This window comes from Haemorhous mexicanus, chromosome 12, assembly GCF_027477595.1.
Source record: "Haemorhous mexicanus isolate bHaeMex1 chromosome 12, bHaeMex1.pri, whole genome shotgun sequence".
NCBI classification, from domain to species: domain Eukaryota; kingdom Metazoa; phylum Chordata; class Aves; order Passeriformes; family Fringillidae; genus Haemorhous; species Haemorhous mexicanus.
This window is the reverse complement of record NC_082352.1, coordinates 13,632,554-13,651,020: the sequence shown is the minus strand read 5'-3', so window position 1 is coordinate 13,651,020 and position 18,467 is coordinate 13,632,554. Positions and strand designations below refer to the sequence as shown.

The window sequence follows — 18,467 nt, the reverse complement described above, 5'->3', positions numbered from 1 at the left end:
TTGGTGTCCTGATCTTTGGTGGAGCTGCAGAGTGGGCAAAAGAGAGTCCAAAGTGGGGGGTGTCACACAACAGCTGAGGCTGGAAGGCACCTGTAGATGTTGTCCAGCCTAAGCAAGGAAGGCAAGGACACTTGAGCAGGCTGCCAAAGACCTTGGCCACTTGTGACTTTGATATCTTCAATGATGAAGAATCTGCAACTTCTCTCAGCAGCCTCTTTCATTGTTCATCCACTGGAGATCTTCTCTCTGGAACCACACCTGCAACTGTATAATTGAGTTTGAGTGTTCTCTGGAATAAATTGTAGAGGACTTAGCATAAAATCAGGCTTTGAGGCAATAACTGCAGTATCTTTTGCCTGTTGAAACAGAACTGGGAATAGAAAATCTTCAGTGAAACCTTTTTGAAGATTATCCTTTGTTTTCCAAGACTGATCATAGTTATATGCTCAATGCTACAAGCAAAGAATGACTCACACCAAAAGCCTGAAAGAGAGTCTAAAGCTCTAATGTTGTGAATTGCAGTAATGTCTAATAAGTGATGATGATTTTTTTAAAATACAAGTTAGACTGGAAAACATCCATGGTTATAAACAGTATGGCTTTAGTCATAGGTTTGAACAAAGGAGGTGTAAGCAGTACACATTTATGTGCCTCAGACAAAACTTTTTTTTCTTCTCAGGGTACTTTACAGATCTTTGGAGTCTTATTTTCACTTTCTCTAGAACAGTTTCATTTTAGTAATATGAGGGGTTTTTAAGCTCAAGGGAATATATCAGAATGTAAGTCCTAAGTGAACCAAAATAACTTTTCTTCGAAGTTATTCCTGAAAGTTTTCTTCTTAATAATGACAAAAAACTATCATTCCTGGAAAAGTTTTCTTTTTCAGGGTTTTTGTTTGTTTTGGTGGTTTTTGTTTTATTTACTTGGGGTTTCTTTTTGCAAAACACTAATCTAGAATGCTAAACCTGTTCAAAGTCTTTCAACAGGCTTTAAACCAAATCAATTATCACCTCTCTGTCTCATGTCTCCAATTTTGACTGGACCAGATATGATCTGTTCACCCTCCCAAGTCTTAAGATGGCATGGATGAAAAAATGAGCAATTTTGATATGCTGATCTGGCAGAAAGTAGACCATGTATTCATCTGCAATCACCAAATTGTAAACTCTGGGCAATTTAGTAACATCCTGTTGATACTACTGATTTGAAACCAGGTCCCTACACCGTGAGGATCATTCTTTGTGCAAAGAATATTGATAAATATAACTCAACACTTGAAAATAGATTCAAGTCTGGCTTAAGTGTGGACTACAAGCTAAGCTGTTTTCTGGATTTTTATGTTATACTTTAACATGGCATTCCAGACCTGCTTAAACTGTAAGGATGCCCTTAATTCTGAAGCTCTGTGAATGATTTTATCTTGTCTTAGCTGTGATAGGTCAGTAGTGCCAAAAGAAGCAAAACAGAGAAATTCTGTACATGACTAAAGGAAAGGATCTTGCTTTAAAGACTCACTAGGAGCTGTTGGAAATCTGATGCATAAGGGGCAGCTGAATTTTCTGTTCCTTCTCAGAGGTGATGTGAAGAAAGAATTCCCCAGTGTCATGGTGTTTTAGAAATGGTTCTATTTGACAGCATGGGTGCATTCTGTGCCTGAATTATCTCAGTATTTAATTACCATGCCAGGCACAGATGCAGTGGCCTTTCTCAAGGATGACAGCTATTTTTAGTAAGGGAAATGAGACTATCCAAATAGACAGCTGTTTATTTTAGTTTTTTGTGCATCATAACTGTAAAAAAAAGCTTAATGAAGAATCTTCTTGTTTCTCCAAGATCTACATCTTAGCTCAGCTATATTTAAGGCAACACGAAGTGGGCTGTTATTTTAGTCCCTTGGGATTCATCTGTAAAAAACACAGCAGCTTGTGCTGGCTTTCATCCAGCTTTGCTGCTGGCAAAACATGTCTCTTCAATCTCTTTGTACTCTCAGCTACATGACCAAAATCCTGTTTAGCCAGTTTTTCAAACTAGTGTTCAAAGTCTGTCCTTCCCTCTCACCACTTTTTCTCTAAGAACTGTTTAAGGTTTCGTGGAGGCAAGTATACAGAGCAGCTTGTTTGATTCTTCCTCTTCCCTCTGTTCAGTTTTTAACCTTGGTGTGGAATTATTGAACATATTCCTATAAATAAGGAATGACTCATCAGAGCTTTACTGGAGAGACTGATCTGGTGGAATAAGCAAGAAAGGTGGAGGATGCTGCTAATAGACTGGTTCTTGCAGTCAAAATGAGGGCTGGTTGCAAGATGCAAACAGGTAATTAGCAGTGTGTAACTGCTGTGGAAGGAGCAGAGGAGCAGGGCAGACAGGGTGTGTGAGCTTGGTGGGGGCAGCATTAAGGTGGGGCAGCTTTGCCTGCTGAAGTGGGGGCGTGCTTGGATGGCAGCATGAAGGTGAATGACAGCAGGTAAATAGCTGAGATGGATTTTATTAGTGGAGTGAAGGAGATGGGGATGGAATTTATGAAATGACAGAGTTGTGGACAGGTTGTTCAACATGTGAGACAGAAAAACGTAATGTAAATCTGGTGCTGGTCTTAACTTGTCCTTTGCTTGCTCCATTTGGGTGGATGCCGATTTGAGGCTGTCTTTTGAAATGCTGCCTGAAATCTGTGGTGCAAGAAAGGAGGCTGAAGATGGCTTTTCCTGGGCAATGCTGAATTGCTTAACTGGTGTGGCTTGTTGTGCTGAACAATGTGGCTTTACAAACACATCTGCCCTAGCTGCTTGAACAGGTTTGACGCGTGTGTTACGTGGGTCTATTGCCTGAAAGACTTGAGGGTCCAGTGTAATCTATAGCAGCAAGAGCTGCTCCACAGCTATGCCTTTCATACTCAGCCTCTGCAGAATTAGGAGTCATCTCCTGTGGGTGAAAGAAGCTACTTCAGGCTGATCTCAAATATCTGTCCTTCCTCTGGGGCTATTTTGCCCTGTGCTCTATCCTGAGTGAATCTTCCCATTCACTCTGCTACCCCATAGTTGAGCTGGTTTGAATTACAAAGGTTGCTTATGTCTCCTGACTATTCTTCCCACAGTCTTCCTGCCCTCTTCCAGAGCAGTACACCCCAAAGTTTGTTTTTAAAATAGAAGTTTCTAAATAAGCTCCCAGCAAGGCCTGCCAGCCTTGTGGCAGTTTATCTAAGGCTCTTTAAGCTGCTGGCATTTGGTAAGAAAAGTATTGTTTTGACACCTTGATTGTTCCATTGGAAAGGAGTTTGCAATGTTGAATGTTATCACTGACATTTAATAAATATGCAGGGCAAATACTTACACTTGGTAAAAATAAAAATAAATGCTGATCCTTGGGAGTTCTTTAAACCTTAGTACAGTTGGAATTCTGGGCTTATCGGTGTCCTTAGGCAATATTTTACTACTCTGGCCTCTTCTCAGTACAGGCTTCTGAAAATATCTGTGTTTTCTTTTCAGCTGTAGGTTGTGTGGGAAACACCACCTGGAAAAAATGTGAATATTTTAGTGCAACAGTCTTGATTTTTACTAACTTGACTTACACCATTTGACCTGAGAATTTCCTCCCTTGTGCAAACATTTTTCTCCTTTTGTTTTCTAACTTGATGATGTCTTTTTGATCTACAGTTCTTACTTTTTATATGTACAGCAGGAGGCTGCTTACATTTGCTGCTTTGTTCAGATTGTGTGGGTTAGATTTCTTGTATCTGATCAAAATAGGTCCCTAGCTGCACTCTCTGTATTGGTTCTTGAGCATCTCCAGTAACACAGGGTACAAAGTTGAAGGTTTGGGGAGTGTTTTATAGCAGTTCATCAGTAAGACTCGGCTTCCTTTCAGCAAGAATCCCTGTGCACCCCCTCTGGAGGCTGATTCCTATCACCATTTCCAATCCCTTTTTACAAATATTTGCTCTTTACTGTGTGGATTAGTTAAACAAAAAAAAAAAAAAAAAAAACCAAAAAACAAAAAAAAAAAACCCTAATAAGTTGCTGCATTTAGTAAGAAAGCAATTCTCACGTGTGTTATTGTGGTGAGAATATTTGTTGTTGGTCTGTCACTGTGGCTGTCCACAGAACTACTTTTCTGAAGTGGTTCCTCTGGAGTCCCCTGGAATTTTCTTCTTTTTCTGATGTTTACACATCAACTGAGGTATTTTGAGCACTCCCAGATCTCAATTTTCTGACTTTAAATCATCTTTGAACAATAACTGGCTTTAAAGCCTCAGGTTCTTCAAGACTTCAGCTTGTGGTAGGACTGACTACAACCTGTACTAGCAATTGGGAGGAAACAGGCTTTGGGAATCTGCAAGTTTGGATTGGTTGATTTTTTAAAGTTATTTTATCTGTGTGTAGTGTGTTTGTTCTTTTTGTGTGTTTTGGTAGTGTGCAGAGAATTGCATTAGAAAGGTTTTTGTTTTGGGGGGATATTCACCCTTCTTATAGTTTCAAATATATTCTCTGCTATTAAATAACTTCACTTTCCAGATATGTTCATATCTATTTCTGTAAATATATCTGCAAATAAAGCAACTTAACACAAGGTGCTGAGCTGAGAGCCCCTCCTCACCCAGCTCTGCCCCTCAGTTCCCTGTTTTGTTGATCCCAGTACTACAGGATTCTGAACTGAAAATGGTAGTGGAGCTCTGGTCAGCTGCCCAAGCCTAGAAAAGGGCCTGGATTGGTTTGAGCAGTTATTTTGAAATAAAGCCTGAGTTATCCTGTATCTGCTCCTTCTAAATCCTGTTCAATACACGTGTTTTCCCTTGTGCAGCCTTACCTTTGGGCTGCAGGTGCTGCAGCACTTGTTCACACTGTGAGCTCTGTGTAGCTGTGGGATCAGGTCATTAGGACATCATAGTTCCTGAGCAGACTGTAATGATGTGGTGTCACATGTGCTGTGATAAAACAAACCAACTCTCTTCTCCCCATACACAGGTTAAAAGACAGCGCAAAGATATTGTCTGGGTCTCAAGTCAACTTGTAATTTGCTTTTGGGGGTGGTTGTTTTGGAGTTATAGCTGTTGCTGAGAGCAGTGGGTGGCTACTGCATCATGATTGTAATTATTGCTTTGTTTGTGAGGTGATGCTTTCCTGGGAGGGAGTAGCATCAAGAGGGAAGCTTAGAATAATTACATTTGTCCCCTTGAAAATTAGTTAACAAGCTACTGCTTACTGATACATGCAGGTACTATGATATGCTAGCTGACTTATTAGGAGCTAGGAATTTAACACTGGTATAGAGTAATAAAAGGCTGGAAATTGTTATCTAAGGATGAAAAATAACGTTGAATATGACAGCTGGAGCCCTTTCCTCTTGAGAATTAATCTGCTGAGGGTTAACCATCCTAGAGCTGGGAATAATTTTTTTTATCTAGTATTCATAACACTTCATCTGTACCAAGAACTTTATTAGCTTGGATGTGACTTGATTATAAGTTTACTTTTGAAGGTATTAGATCACTATTTCTTGAGCTTTTCTTAATATATTACTTTTGAAGCATTATTAAACCCTGATGAGTAGGTTCTTTGTTATTGAAGTAAAAAAAATTAATTATTAAGAATAGAATCAAAGTCAGAGGTGCTATAGGTGAAGAAAGGGTAGTGCAAAATCAGTACTGTGATTTATCTTCAAAGTTCTTTCAAATATTTAATAACTTAAATTATAGTTGGTCCACATTCTGTACATTACCAGTATAGTATGATCACTTTTCATATGAACTCATAATTCTGCCATATCTTCCTAATTAGTCTTTTTTTTACTATATCCTGGTGTTCTTGTTAGCTATTCCACAAATGCATACAGTTTATTTGTCTTCTTTAATCAGCCCATGTCTGTTCTCCATCACATTTTTTCAAAAACTTTTACAAAATGTTAAATTACTTCATCTCCTTTTCAAAAAAGTGCTGAAGTAATGGCAGGTGCATGAAATTATCAGTCAGTACAATGAAATTTTTCTCTTCATTTTCCAGTTTAGTCAGCTGGTATCCAGTGATTTGAAAGTACTTGGAAGGAGCTCTTACACACTCTGCAGTGATGGCCAGTTACTCATCCGACAAGTTCTCCACCCGGAAACATCCAAGAAGGTACAAGATCAGAACTGGTGCAGAGAGAGAGGCAGCACTGGGAGGGGAGTGATACAATTCCACCTGGGAGCTGGAGTGTCCCAAGACTATTGAAGATGATCCCCTCCCTGCCTGAGCCCTGAGTAGTTCTTTTAGGCACTTGCTCTTGAAAGTCAGCCTCACTACTTGGACTCCCAGATGAGCTTAAGGAAGAGGAAAATTAGGAAAAACAGGATAGAGACAGAAGCAATACAAGTACTTTGAATTCTGTGTGTGGAGTGGAAACAGAGGTACAGATCAAACCTCAGCAGAAGTGATGGAGAACTATTGCTTTGCTTAGGCTTGTGTTAAACCAGTGTCCTGTGGAGGGTAAGCACACAGGCAGTGGTTCCCCATCCGCATTTATTCAGTGGGAAGCAGAGCTTGCTACTCCTACATGAAGCAGCAGTTTCTGCTCCAAGTTCCTGGAGGGTTTAGAGCACCCTGTCATGCACAGGGAGGAGAACCTTGCCTTTGTGAAAGGTGGTGGCTCTTGAGTTTGCTCTCTTAGCAGGGTCTGCAGGAGCCTCACAAGAATGACAGCTGCTGACATGGAAGAAGCTGGCCACTTGTTGGGTTTTTTTCTGAAAGTTGCTGAAAGAGATTTTGTATTCTGTGGCAAAATTTATTTAAAATTTGTCATCACAGTTTGGTACAAATCTGCTTTTCAGTGTAGCCGCAAAAGATAAAATAGTGTCAAAAATGGGAATTAAACAGCAAAACATAGATATTTTTAAATATTTTTTTCCCAGACATCTTCTCCAGCTGTTTTGCATGGGTCTGACTCCCAGAGGCCATTTGACTTTGTTCATGTAGACATCCAGTTCCATAGAGTTATGGAATTTGAACTGTGTTACAAAGGAACCAAACTGCTCCATCACCAACAAGCCGGTGACGTGGAACTACCTGATTTCTGAGAGTGCATCATTCAGTTAGAAAGTATTAATTGAAATTTAAAGGAATAGCATGTTCAAAACAAATATCTTTGCCTTTCTTGTAGAACTTCTTGTTGTCAGACTGCTTCTATTCCTTTTATGATCTACGCAAAGAATTCCACACTTGCTACCCTAGTTCAGCCGCCGTGAAAGATCAGACTATCAAGACCATGGCAGAATGTATCCTTTTGCTGCAGCTTATATCCCACAATCAGTTAAGTTCCTTGAGTTTTATCTCTGTGATTGTAACAGAGTTTAGAAGAATAAAATTTGATGTGGATTTTATTAAATCACAGGTAAAGTGAAAGGAGTGTCTACTTAAGTGTGTGTCCAGGGAGTGGCTCTGCTTGTAATTTTTTTTTCCCTAAATTGAAACTGATTGATTTCTAAACCATATTTAGTAAATCTGCCAAAGAAAAGCATCACTTGCATTGGTACTTGATCTTAAAGGAAAAGCTGAGCTGTCAGTGGGCTTTTTCAGCACCAGCTGGCTTGCAGGTTTCCACTGTTTGCAGATAATAGTTATCTTGCATGATCCTGACTACACTGAGTTTAAAATAAAGCAAAAACAAACAATGCTCTACATCTCAGTAGACAAACAATACGAAACAAACCCAAACAATACTCTACATCTCAGTTCAAATTAGAGGGATTGTTGGGGCCCATCTGAATGGGATTGGAGTTCAGTTATGTTTAAAGTGATAGGAACTTACTCAGCTTTTTCTTTTTTGAACTATTAACACTGCAATTATGTAAGCTCTCAATAGTTTTCAAACTGTTGTCTGTTGCAGTGAATATAAACTAGTTTATGAGCAGTGTAACATGTCTAATAGCCACATGTCCCTGCTAAGACCAGTACATTTGATTATTAGTTCTGTGCTAATATCAGGAAAGCCTTATGACTTGTTTACAAAGGATTGTGCAAGTCTGTTATTTTCTATAATCACCTGTTTAGATCTAGGCTTAGGGACAGATGAAGCAGAGGAGGACTTCGGCGTGTGGCAAGTGAAGACCATGGTGGCTATAATTTTCAGCATGCTTTCAGAAGGTTGTAGTAAGTTAACTATTTATACTGAATGCTGAAATCCTTCTTTTCTGAAAGAATTGGCAGTGGTGCTGTCATTCTTAAGTAATCTCTGACTCTGGTTATATTTAAACTTCCTGTTTTGTCACAGATCACGTATTTACTGAGCCTGAAACTGTGAAACACAAGTATGAAACAGGTCCTTGGTAAGTGCCCTTGTCACTTTGTTGTTTACAAACAAAGATGAGTCTTGTGTACAGCAAGGAAAGTTTGTGAATATTTCCCCACGGTCATGTGAAAGCAGGCTGGCTCCTGAGAACAGCCCAGTGTACTCAGCAGTCACTGCAGTGCAGCCAGACTGTGGCTGGCATGATGAATGCTGTACTTTAGCCACTGCAAGTTAAATGCTCTTTGTTCTCTTGCTTCTGTTTTTGCATGGCAGCGAGGCTGGCTTATCTTTCCCAGGGTTAAGAAATATTTGTGAACTTTCCCTAAGTCAACAGGGCTGATGGCCAGTGCACCTTACATGAGCTGAGCTGTGTGGTGCTTCCCAAAGTGGTTTTACATGCTGAATTGGGTGTTGGGTTCAGGGACAAAGGAACAGGATGGCTCATTCTTTGCAAATGCATTTCAGCAAACGGACTGAAATATCTTAGGCATAAGTGATTTGTGTTGCTTGGATTGCTAGATCTTTCAAATAAAATTAATTCAGTTCCTCATTACTTTACATTGAGGCAGTTTTCCTATTTTTTTATTTAAGGAACTGCAATGTGGTGACAACATAGTGTATGTACAGTGTTGTAGATATAAAAGAATGATTCAAGTTATCTTCCCTCTCTTTATTGAAAGGAACAATGGAGATAGGAGAGTCTCAATAGAAAATATGCTCCCAATTTACAATTCAATTAGTCGCAATCTGAAGTTTGGTAAAATATTGGGGAACCTTGATGAAAGCTTACTTTGTCTTTTTTCTTCCTGTGCAGTAGTAAATCTGAAACTGTGGACAGTGAGACAGTAATACGTGCCAGAGGTTTGCCATGGCAGTCTTCAGACCAGGATATCGCTCGATTTTTCAAAGGACTCAACATTGCCAAGTAAGATAAGGAAATTTGCCTTGCTTTATCACTTTGCCTTTAATAGCAAGTTCCTTTAGTATTTGTTTTACATACATCCCCCACTCTCCCCACTGGAGTCCTTCAGTCTTTCCCCACTTGACCCCTACCCACGCTGTGGCCATGACAGCTGAACAGGTTTACCAACCTTAGGGGTGCAAGAAAAAGTTTTGAAAAGTGTGAAGAAGAAAAGAGATTTATCAATTGAAAGCCAATATGCATTCGTTTATTGCTAGTATCAAAAGGGAGGAACTCCTATTGCATTAATCAAAGCAGAGGCCAAGACATGAAAAAAGCTTTAATTTTGTGCCAACTTATTATTCTTCTATACCTCCTAAACAGGCCACATTCAGAAACTTCTAAGTACTGTTTGGAATAAATTTTCATATGATTCATGTGTATACCTATGCATAGATTTATGTGTATACATATATATGAAGAGAGTGAGGTTATTTAGCATACCTGTCACTTAATATATATTTCAGATTTCCAACACTGAGAATTTTTTTTTTTTATTTTAGTGTGATGAGGAATTTCAAACGTGTATCTCTGAGATAATAGGAAGGATAAATTTGGAACTATATGGGAGTTGAAAAAGTGGTGAACAACATGAGATCCATGATCTCAAGGAAGCAGATTTTAAAGTATAATTGTGTTACAACAAAAGTTAAATTGTGGATAGTAGCAATTTCTTTTCCAGTCTGTAATCTTCATGTTTAAATCTGATTCCTTTACTATTCTTACACAATTATTTATTAAATGTATTAAAAGTTCAGACTAAGCTTATATTTGTTGGCTTTATCTCCCAGAGGTGGTGTGGCTCTTTGCCTGAATTCCCAAGGAAGAAGAAATGGGGAGGCTTTGGTTCGGTTTGTCAATTCTGAACAGAGAGACCTTGCCCTGGAGAGGCACAAGCATCACATGGGTAGCAGATACATTGAGGTAAAAAGTTGTGACTTGAAACAAATCATTGGAGAGAAACCTGAATGTTTTAGGCTATGTTGTCATTTAAAAGCAAACTGCACTCCTGTTTTGCTCAAAGTACAAAAACACAATTCTCTTGCTTGTGAAAGTGTGTGTGTGGTTTAAAGCTGAACATTGTGGTTTTCATGTGGATTTTTTTTGTTCTTTCTTTCAAGGTTTACAAGGCAACTGGGGAAGAATTCTTAAAAATTGCAGGAGGTAAGGGATGCTGGAGCTCAATGTTATTACTTCAGTTCATAGGAATGTTGTTCAAGTTCTTTTTTTTTCCCTTAACTGAGGATGCAAATGGATAATGAAGTAGCTTTTCCTATTTTGCCTTCCAAGAATATTTGACCCTGTCAAGTTCTGTTTTCATGTGGTTGAAACTGAGCTGTGAGCATTTGAGCTGTGATGTTCACAGACTTCCCTCCTCCTTGAGAGGAAGACCAGCCTTTGCAGTGGTAGCATCCGTGTATCTTGCATTAATTGACACTAATCTCATCTTTGCTCCAATTTCATTAAAATATGAAGCACTTGCAGATGAAGAGGTTTTCCCCTCAAAACAGATTGCTGAGAATTAGTAGTGGTTTGGATCTTGTCTGGGTTTGTTGCTGGCTGCTTACCTGCTGTACTATTCCTTAGTGCTTCCCTGCTGCTGCATCCCCTGGAACTGTGTGCCCAGCACTGACCACATGTTCTTGGCTGAGCATGTGCTGTTATCTCTCTGCCAGGCACCTCCAATGAAGTGGCCCAGTTCTTATCCAAGGAGAATCAAGTTATCATCAGGATGAGAGGCCTTCCATTCACTGCTACCCAGGAAGATGTCTTGGGGTTCCTGGGGCCAGAGTGCCCAGTCACAGGAGGGAAAGAGGGACTTCTCTTTGTCAAGTACCCAGATGGCAGGCCCACAGGAGACGCATTTGTGTTATTTTCCTGTGAAGAATATGCACAGAATGCACTTAAAAAGCACAAAGAAATACTTGGAAAACGTTACATTGAACTCTTCAGGAGCACAGCAGCAGAGGTCCAACAGGTTGTAACTATTGGTTGCGAGACTTAAAACTGAACAGTTGAAACATTTCTTCTAACATTTGCACACAAATATGGTGTAGAGAACCATGAACATGTATTATATGAAAAAAGTCAAGAAAGGTCAATATATATTTCCTATTGGGCATGGAAAATTGTGCAGCCCTGGTTTTGCTTTGTTTGTTTGGGGAGGGGGTGTTTGTTTTGGGGGTTTTTTTTAAGCTGCCAATGCTTGGGTGTTTTTTTTACCATCCTTCAGACTATAAAATGAAAATCATTGCATGTTTTTCTTCTCCTTAAAGGTTGACTGAAATCACAAAAATAATTATAAAAATATAGTAGATTGATAGTATTGTAGTAATGCTTTTTGAAAATCTGCAGTATTGTCTTTAAATGCTAGTCTCCATGTACAGAATTTCTAATATTAAATCCAAATCTGGATTCATGAAATGAGCAACTGCTTTCTTGGAAAGTAAGAATCAAGAGGATGTATCTGATTTTTTTTTGTGAAAGGAAGTGAGGTTTTTTTTTCCTGAGGTAATATATTTCCTTCTTTCCCTATCCTTCACCATCATTACCTTCTTAAACTGGTAAAACTTTTTTATTTTGTCACCAGCATCTTGTCTCTATGAAAAACATCACTTATTGTATTTTTCTTCCTGACACAGAATATTTCTAGACTGGTGGCTCCAGAGGAACCGCTATTAGATTTGGTCTGGTCTTTGCATAACCACTGGCTATAAAAGTGTAATACAGTTACTGTGCAACTTATGTGACAGGTGACATCTTTCTGTAGTAGGGATGGGACAAGGGAAAGAATATCCACACTTGTAGGTCATTGCTGCTGCTGTGATATGGATATTACAACAGCCAAGAATCTGTGTGCTGTGAAGGTTGAGAAGTGGCATTTCCCCCTCCCCCACAGCTTCCATCCTGAGAGAGAAGGAAGCAAAATCCTCTAATCACTCTGTCACAGCAACCAAGTCTCTGCTTCCTGGATATAACTTATATTCTACCAATATGTCATTGCTTCTTCCTCTATGACAGCTGTCTAGGCTGACACCCAAACTTTTTTGCTGCTTGGACCAGAGATTATTTCTTAGGAAATTACAGGCTACTTGTTTGAGTAATAACAAGAAGTAAAGCCAGCTGTCATCTACTTAGTCTGAGTACAAGGTAACTGCAATATTCTCCACACAACTGAGAGAGATTTCTGAAATGCATTACAAGGAGATTCTTGAAATAACCTCCCTAAGCCGAATCACTTTTAACAAAACTAAAGCTTTGTGACCTGTTTTTTAGTACCTCTTTCAGTAGAATGTTTATTTGTGATAATCATCAGTAAAAATGGTTTTCAGCGATAAGCCCATACATGTGTCATAGGTTCCCTTTGTCGTTTGGAAACAAGTCAACAGAAAATGTTGAGATCAAAGTCTTCTATATTCTTATCTTTAATTTTTATTTTTTCCTCAGAAAATCTGTACTTGGAGATGAGCATTGAGGTTAAACAAATAAGCACCCTCACTTAACCAATCAGGTTTTAGAATAAATTAAAATTAGTGCTTTTACTTACTAGCTATTTCAGGTTTCAGTTCTTTTAAAATGACTGGTTTTAATTTACCCTGATTTAACTAAGAACTGTATGTGGCAATATCGGTTTATTAGCACAGATGTGATTTCAGATGTTCCTTTTTGAGATACTATAAATAGTAATTGACTTTTAACTTTTTTTATATTGACATGAGAAAAGTCTGTTATTGGGGTCTGGCAAATTGAATTTGTTGGCCTTCCCCTCTCCTTTTCTGAGTTTAAAACTTTCAAATGCCCAACAGAAAACTAACTGCAATAACTTAGTATAAGAAGGGTTTGTTGGAAATAGTATTGTGAGAACTGCTCTGTGCTCAGACAGATGATTGTAAATCTGCATTGCTGTGGGTTTTTTGCCAACAGGTACTTAATAGATACATGTCAACACCTCTTATTCCAACTCTTCCAACTCCCATCATTCCGGTCATCCCCCCACCGTACACCATTGCCACGGGCAGCGTCCGCGACTGCGTGCGCCTCAGGGGTCTTCCCTACACTGCTGGCATTGATGACATCTTGGAATTTATGGGAGATGCCACGGGGGATATCAAGCCCCATGGAGTTCACATGGTCCTTAATCAGCAGGTAAGAGCATTTTGCATGGGAGGAGTAAATTTGCATTGACTGAACAGGTTAGAAGTCAGGGCAGCTTACCTGATCTTGGCTTTAGTCTTCTCCAGCCTTGGGAAAATAAAATGTTCTCTGCATCTGTCTTTGCTTCATTTCTCTTCCCCTTTTACATACACCCTTGCTTTTCTCTCTCTGTATGTATATATGCATCACCCTGGGGAAGATGAAGCTTGTTCTTTGAGTGATGACCTTGTCCTGGAGGGTGTTTTCAGCCAGAGGCTGGAGATGCACAACAGAAATCCCTCCTTTAGATGGCATAGCTGCTCTGTCAGTTTCAGGGTTCCTACTGTGTTGTTTGAGTGCTCTTTGTGTCAAAAAGAGATTTTTCTAACTTGATTAGCAGTTGCTCAGGCTTTAAAGAGAGTCGATAATTAAAAATTGTGGTTTGGGTGTATTTTACATTTTTGGTGTGATCATAGAGATACTCTTAACACAACAGGGAAAATATAAGTTCTTAATGACAGAATTACTGAGGTATTAAAGAAAACAAATGAGAGATCTACTATATTTGTTTAGGGGGGTTTTGTGTGTGTATATTTTTTTGGTTAAGAAGTTTTTTGTATTTTATACAGACAGGTGTATCTCTCAGATTGCAGAAAATCATACCTGGAAATCAACTTCCAATGCAGCTATGGACTTTAGTAAAGGATCTGGAACTTTTATGCTGTTGTACTGTTACCTCGAAAGTAGTTGTGGGGAAGGCAAAGCCAGGCTCTTCCTAGAGCTTCACAGCAAAAGAATAAGAGACAATGTGAATAAACTACATCCAAAAAACCCCATTCCAGTTGATGGAAAAGGGAAAAAATAAAATTGCAATGAGAAATTGGCTAAGAACCTGAACAGGTTCCCAGAGGTGATATGGAACCTTCACCCCTGGAGATGCTCAGATTTCAAGTGGAGAAGGCCATGAGTGGCCTGACGTAAATTGAAAGTTAGTCCTGCTTTGAACAGCTTTTGGATGAGAGACCTCCAAATTTTTTCCATGCTACATGATTCTGTTTCTTTCTGCAGAGGACTGAAGTAGCATTGTGTTAACTGGGTACTTGTTGCATGAGTCCTGATTTTTCTGCTCCTAAATAGAATTGTTGAGTTGTGAGTCACTCATGCCAGAAAAGGAATAAGGATACAGGCTTTCAGTAGATGTTTGATCTTAGTCCTTTCTGCATTTCTTGTGATCTGGGTGATTTCATAACAGATTGACCTACAATTACTTCCCCACCTCCTCTAGGGACGACCGTCAGGTGATGCTTTTATCCAAATGAAATCTGCTGACAAAGCCTTTATGGTGGCTCAAAAATGTCACAAAAAAATGATGAAGGACCGTTATGTGGAAGTATTCCAGTGTTCTGGAGAGGAGATGAACTTTGTTTTAATGGGTGGCACTTTAAATCGTAGTGGCTTATCCCCACCGCCATGTAAGTTACCATGTAAGTCTCCAATTCTTCTGCTCTCTGCTGCTAAAGGCTGATATGTGGTAGGTGCTGAAGCTTTGTGGCCTTTCACCTTTTGACTCGGGTTTTGCCATGATCAATAATCATCCATCTGTGTACATGCTAAGATTGGAATTGTTCCCTTTGGGCAATAATGGGACTGATCAGAGGCATTTTTATTGTATTCTCGGTGGTGAGTAGAGGGCAGCAAGGCCTTGCCAGTGAAATTGTTGCACACTTTGCTTTTTATGGGTGTACTGTTCTTCTGAGCTCTGCAGTAGACTTGCCTGTAGTGAAACCTACTTGGATTGAGAGGGATTTTTAAAATGGGGAGAAGTTCTGTATTCCAGCTGCCGATGAGTGCTCTTGCTGTCTTGCCTCAGAGCATTGAGAAGGTACTCTTTGGGCTTATTTTTAAAGGAAAACACCCACTGGGATGATATAGTAACCAACCATAGAGTGGTGAAATTGGGTGGCTTTTAATTTTTTTAAGACTACAGTGAACCTTACTGAGGCGCTATAATGGAATTTTACTGTATTGTAATTAGTCTTACTACCAAATCACAAAGCAGATACTGATGTGTATTTGCAAAATAGTAAAAAGCTGCCAAATATAATATATAAAGCCAATTTGACTGCACACCAAGCCAAGTTTATTGTTCCTGTACAAATTAGGTATTTGTCCATCAAAATGCATCAGACTAGTGATCTAGTGGGGTATTGTCCCTTCCATTTGCTATATCCTAAAAATACTTTTTGAAGTCTCAGGAAGCTTATACATGAAGTCTCATGGTCAGTAGTTATGGATGCCCATGTGTGCACCCATGTGGATGCCCAAGCACTATTATGGTGCTTTTGTCCCACAGAGTACGACTTCTGTTAGAAAACACCAGGGTGTGTTGGTGTGCACGCCTGCTTTCTCTATGCACATGGCTTTATGCTTTCTTTTATTAACTCTGAAGTTCCCTACTTTCCATTTACATATAGACAAGGCTGCTCAGATCTGGGAGCTGGGAACTTTTAGGAATTACTCATTCCCAATGCCCTGGTTGTTATTTGTGGCAATGTAGCAAAGGTCTCCAGGGGAGAGGCTAGAGAGCAGTCTTTGCTCAAGTGTTCATCAATCATGCCCAGATGGTTTTAATCACATTGCTGTAGGAGAGGGGTTACTCATCTGAGACTTCTCCATTCTGATTGCTTTTTGTTGCTGTGTCCTGATTTGGTTTTAGGTCTTTCTCCACCAGCTTATGCTGCTTTCCAAACAGCAGCTGTGATCCCAGCAGAGGCAGCAGCCCTTTACCAGCCACAAGCCCTCCTGCCATCCACCAGGACGCCCCAGGCCTCTGCAGCTGCTCCTCCAACTGTTACCTACTACCCAGCCCAGGCTGCTCAGCTTTACATGAACTACACAGCTTACTATCCCAGGTAACCCCGAGATTTCACTGCTCCTCTTGACCTTTCATCCCAGTGCAGCAGATAACTCTGTGGTCACCTGTGAACAGCTCTTAAATTTGCACTTCTAGTGTAGGTAGTCCTGGGAACTTAATGTCCAGCATCAGAGGCAGAAACCATTTTAACTGTTTCTCTGTGACCTTGTAAGGGGGTTCATCTCTGTAGGTTCTGCTTGAATCTCGTGATAATGTTGGCCAAAAAGTGGGTTTTTTTGGCACTGGGGCAATGTCACTAAGGCAGTTCTATTTCTTGGCCGGAAGAGAAACTGTGTCGATCCACACCTCTACCCTCACCTCTTAGTTTGTTCTTTTACTTAAAATACTGTTTTCATGCTGAAAGACTCATCATAGGTGTGTACTAGGTTTGATTTTGTATGTCAGTGAGACCAAAGAACATTTTTACATGTGAAAGCAAAGTAAATCTCCACCTTTTCCCTTCCACAGATGGTATCAGCATGAGTCACTGAAGTCTGGTACAGGGGTTGTGGGGAAATAGCTTGTTCACTGATCGCTCCTAGGCTTGTGTGACACTTGCAAGCTTGAGTATGTGGTAATTGGGTAAATGGGACCAGAGATGGAGATGCTAATTACTCCCTATTTTATGGCTCAGAAATGCCAGATTTCGGTGTTTTCCTCCCTTTCATACTATGGCACACCCCTTCTTCGCGTTTTTATTAACAATCTTAAAACAAGTCATCTGCAGCTACTTTTCCTACTCCCCTGTGAAATAACAAATGCCACTCCTTATGCCTTTAACTACAAATGTTAGCTGTTTTCCCTTCCCTCCCTTCTCTAAAAATAGATCATGAGATGCTGAAGAGAAATTAAGAAAGCCCACAAAACAATCCACATCAGGACTCTTTGTTTTTCTGTAGTATTTGGATTATTTTTCAAATCTGTTTTCGGTTTCATCTTGCCTATTCTGAGTAGTAGAACCAGTTACTGGTTTTTGTAACAATTTTGCTCCCTCCCTCTCTTTCAGCCCTCCAGTATCTCCTACCACGGTGGGATACATTGCAGCTCCCCCAGGAGCTGTGGCAGCTGCTGCCACTGCCACCCACACTCCCATCCTGCCCCAGCCTGGAGCCTTGGTCCGGATGCAGGGCTTGCCATATAACACAGGAATGAAGGAGATACTCAGTTTCTTCCAGGGGTACCAGGTTAGTATGCAGCCCTCACCGTGAGATGCTATTTGGACCTCTGAATATTGATCAGTGGAGGCCAAACTGAGCAAGCAAGAGCTTTTGGAAACTGCAAGTTTCATGTTGTATATTTAACTGGCAGACTGAAGAGTAACACACGATTTGCCTTCCTTCTTATTAAAGAAACAAATCCTGATCTGGAAGCACTGATTTGGTGTCTGGGTTTGGGTTTTCAGATTGAAGACCTCAGAGCCCCAGTGTGAGCGGGGCTGCGAAGGGGCTCCCTCAGGAAAGTGGGGGCTACCAGAAGTTTTCTGTCCTGGCCACTTGGTGGTGGGAGCCTTTTGGTAGGGTCAGTGTTTGTCCTCCAACACTGAAAGTTTGCTGATTTCCAATACAGAGAGCTGTGAGCTGGGTGTGGTGACTTGCAAAAGGAGACACAGTGTCTTGGTCAAACACTGTTTCAGTTGCTAATTATTTTGGTTACAGGCAGGAGCATCTTTCATTAAAGCTGTATTATATTGTAAACTAAAGAAAATCTGTATTATCCATGCTGTCCATATTGACAGCAAATATACTATAGGTAATATACTATAGGTAACATACTACCTCTGTAGTCTGTATGGACTGATGGAATGCTCTCAGGTGAGCAAAAATTTATCTTCTTGATAAGTCTTAAAAAAAAAAAAGGCACCAGCTACAAACACTGTTTTCCAGCAGCCCTTATTTGATGTCTTCTGCCTTTTGTCTCAGAGGATACTGTATCTATATCCATGGTTTGTCATGACATATTTGCTAAAAGGAAAGGTAATTGAATATGTTCTGGTGAGTATTTAACTCCTCTGGGTAACAGCACTTACACAGCTGCCAATTCTGCCCTTTTGGCTACTACTTGGAAGCTCTGACCTAAAATCCTCTTTGGCTCTCAAACCACTGCAAGTGAACAAATGATTTGTGTCAAAAGGCAATAATCTTGCATGTTTGTCCTTCAACAATCTGGGATAACGGTGATATTGCAAGAGGTAATAGGAAACATTCA

General features: G+C 40.0%; 1 protein-coding gene across 7 annotated transcripts in view; it reads left to right on the top strand.

Annotated features, from left to right (window-relative positions):
• Positions 1-18,467, top strand: part of ESRP2 (epithelial splicing regulatory protein 2) — a 42,868-nt gene that overhangs the window by 13,784 nt on the left and 10,617 nt on the right. For 4 of the 7 annotated variants that reach the window (XM_059857140.1, XM_059857141.1, XM_059857144.1 and 1 more), the window contains exons 4-15: positions 5,994-6,107; positions 7,126-7,240; positions 8,016-8,114; positions 8,236-8,290; positions 9,068-9,178; positions 10,006-10,138; positions 10,336-10,378; positions 10,891-11,192; positions 13,139-13,360; positions 14,634-14,832; positions 16,065-16,260; positions 17,269-17,446. In XM_059857140.1, coding sequence (XP_059713123.1) covers positions 5,994-6,107; positions 7,126-7,240; positions 8,016-8,114; positions 8,236-8,290; positions 9,068-9,178; positions 10,006-10,138; positions 10,336-10,378; positions 10,891-11,192; positions 13,139-13,360; positions 14,634-14,832; positions 16,065-16,260; positions 17,269-17,446 — 1,767 coding nt within the window. The remainder of the gene's footprint in view (positions 1-5,993; positions 6,108-7,125; positions 7,241-8,015; positions 8,115-8,235; positions 8,291-9,067; positions 9,179-10,005; positions 10,139-10,335; positions 10,379-10,890; positions 11,193-13,138; positions 13,361-14,633; positions 14,833-16,064; positions 16,261-17,268; positions 17,447-18,467) is intronic. The other 3 variants (XM_059857143.1, XM_059857145.1, XM_059857142.1) reach the window with 2 other exon arrangements.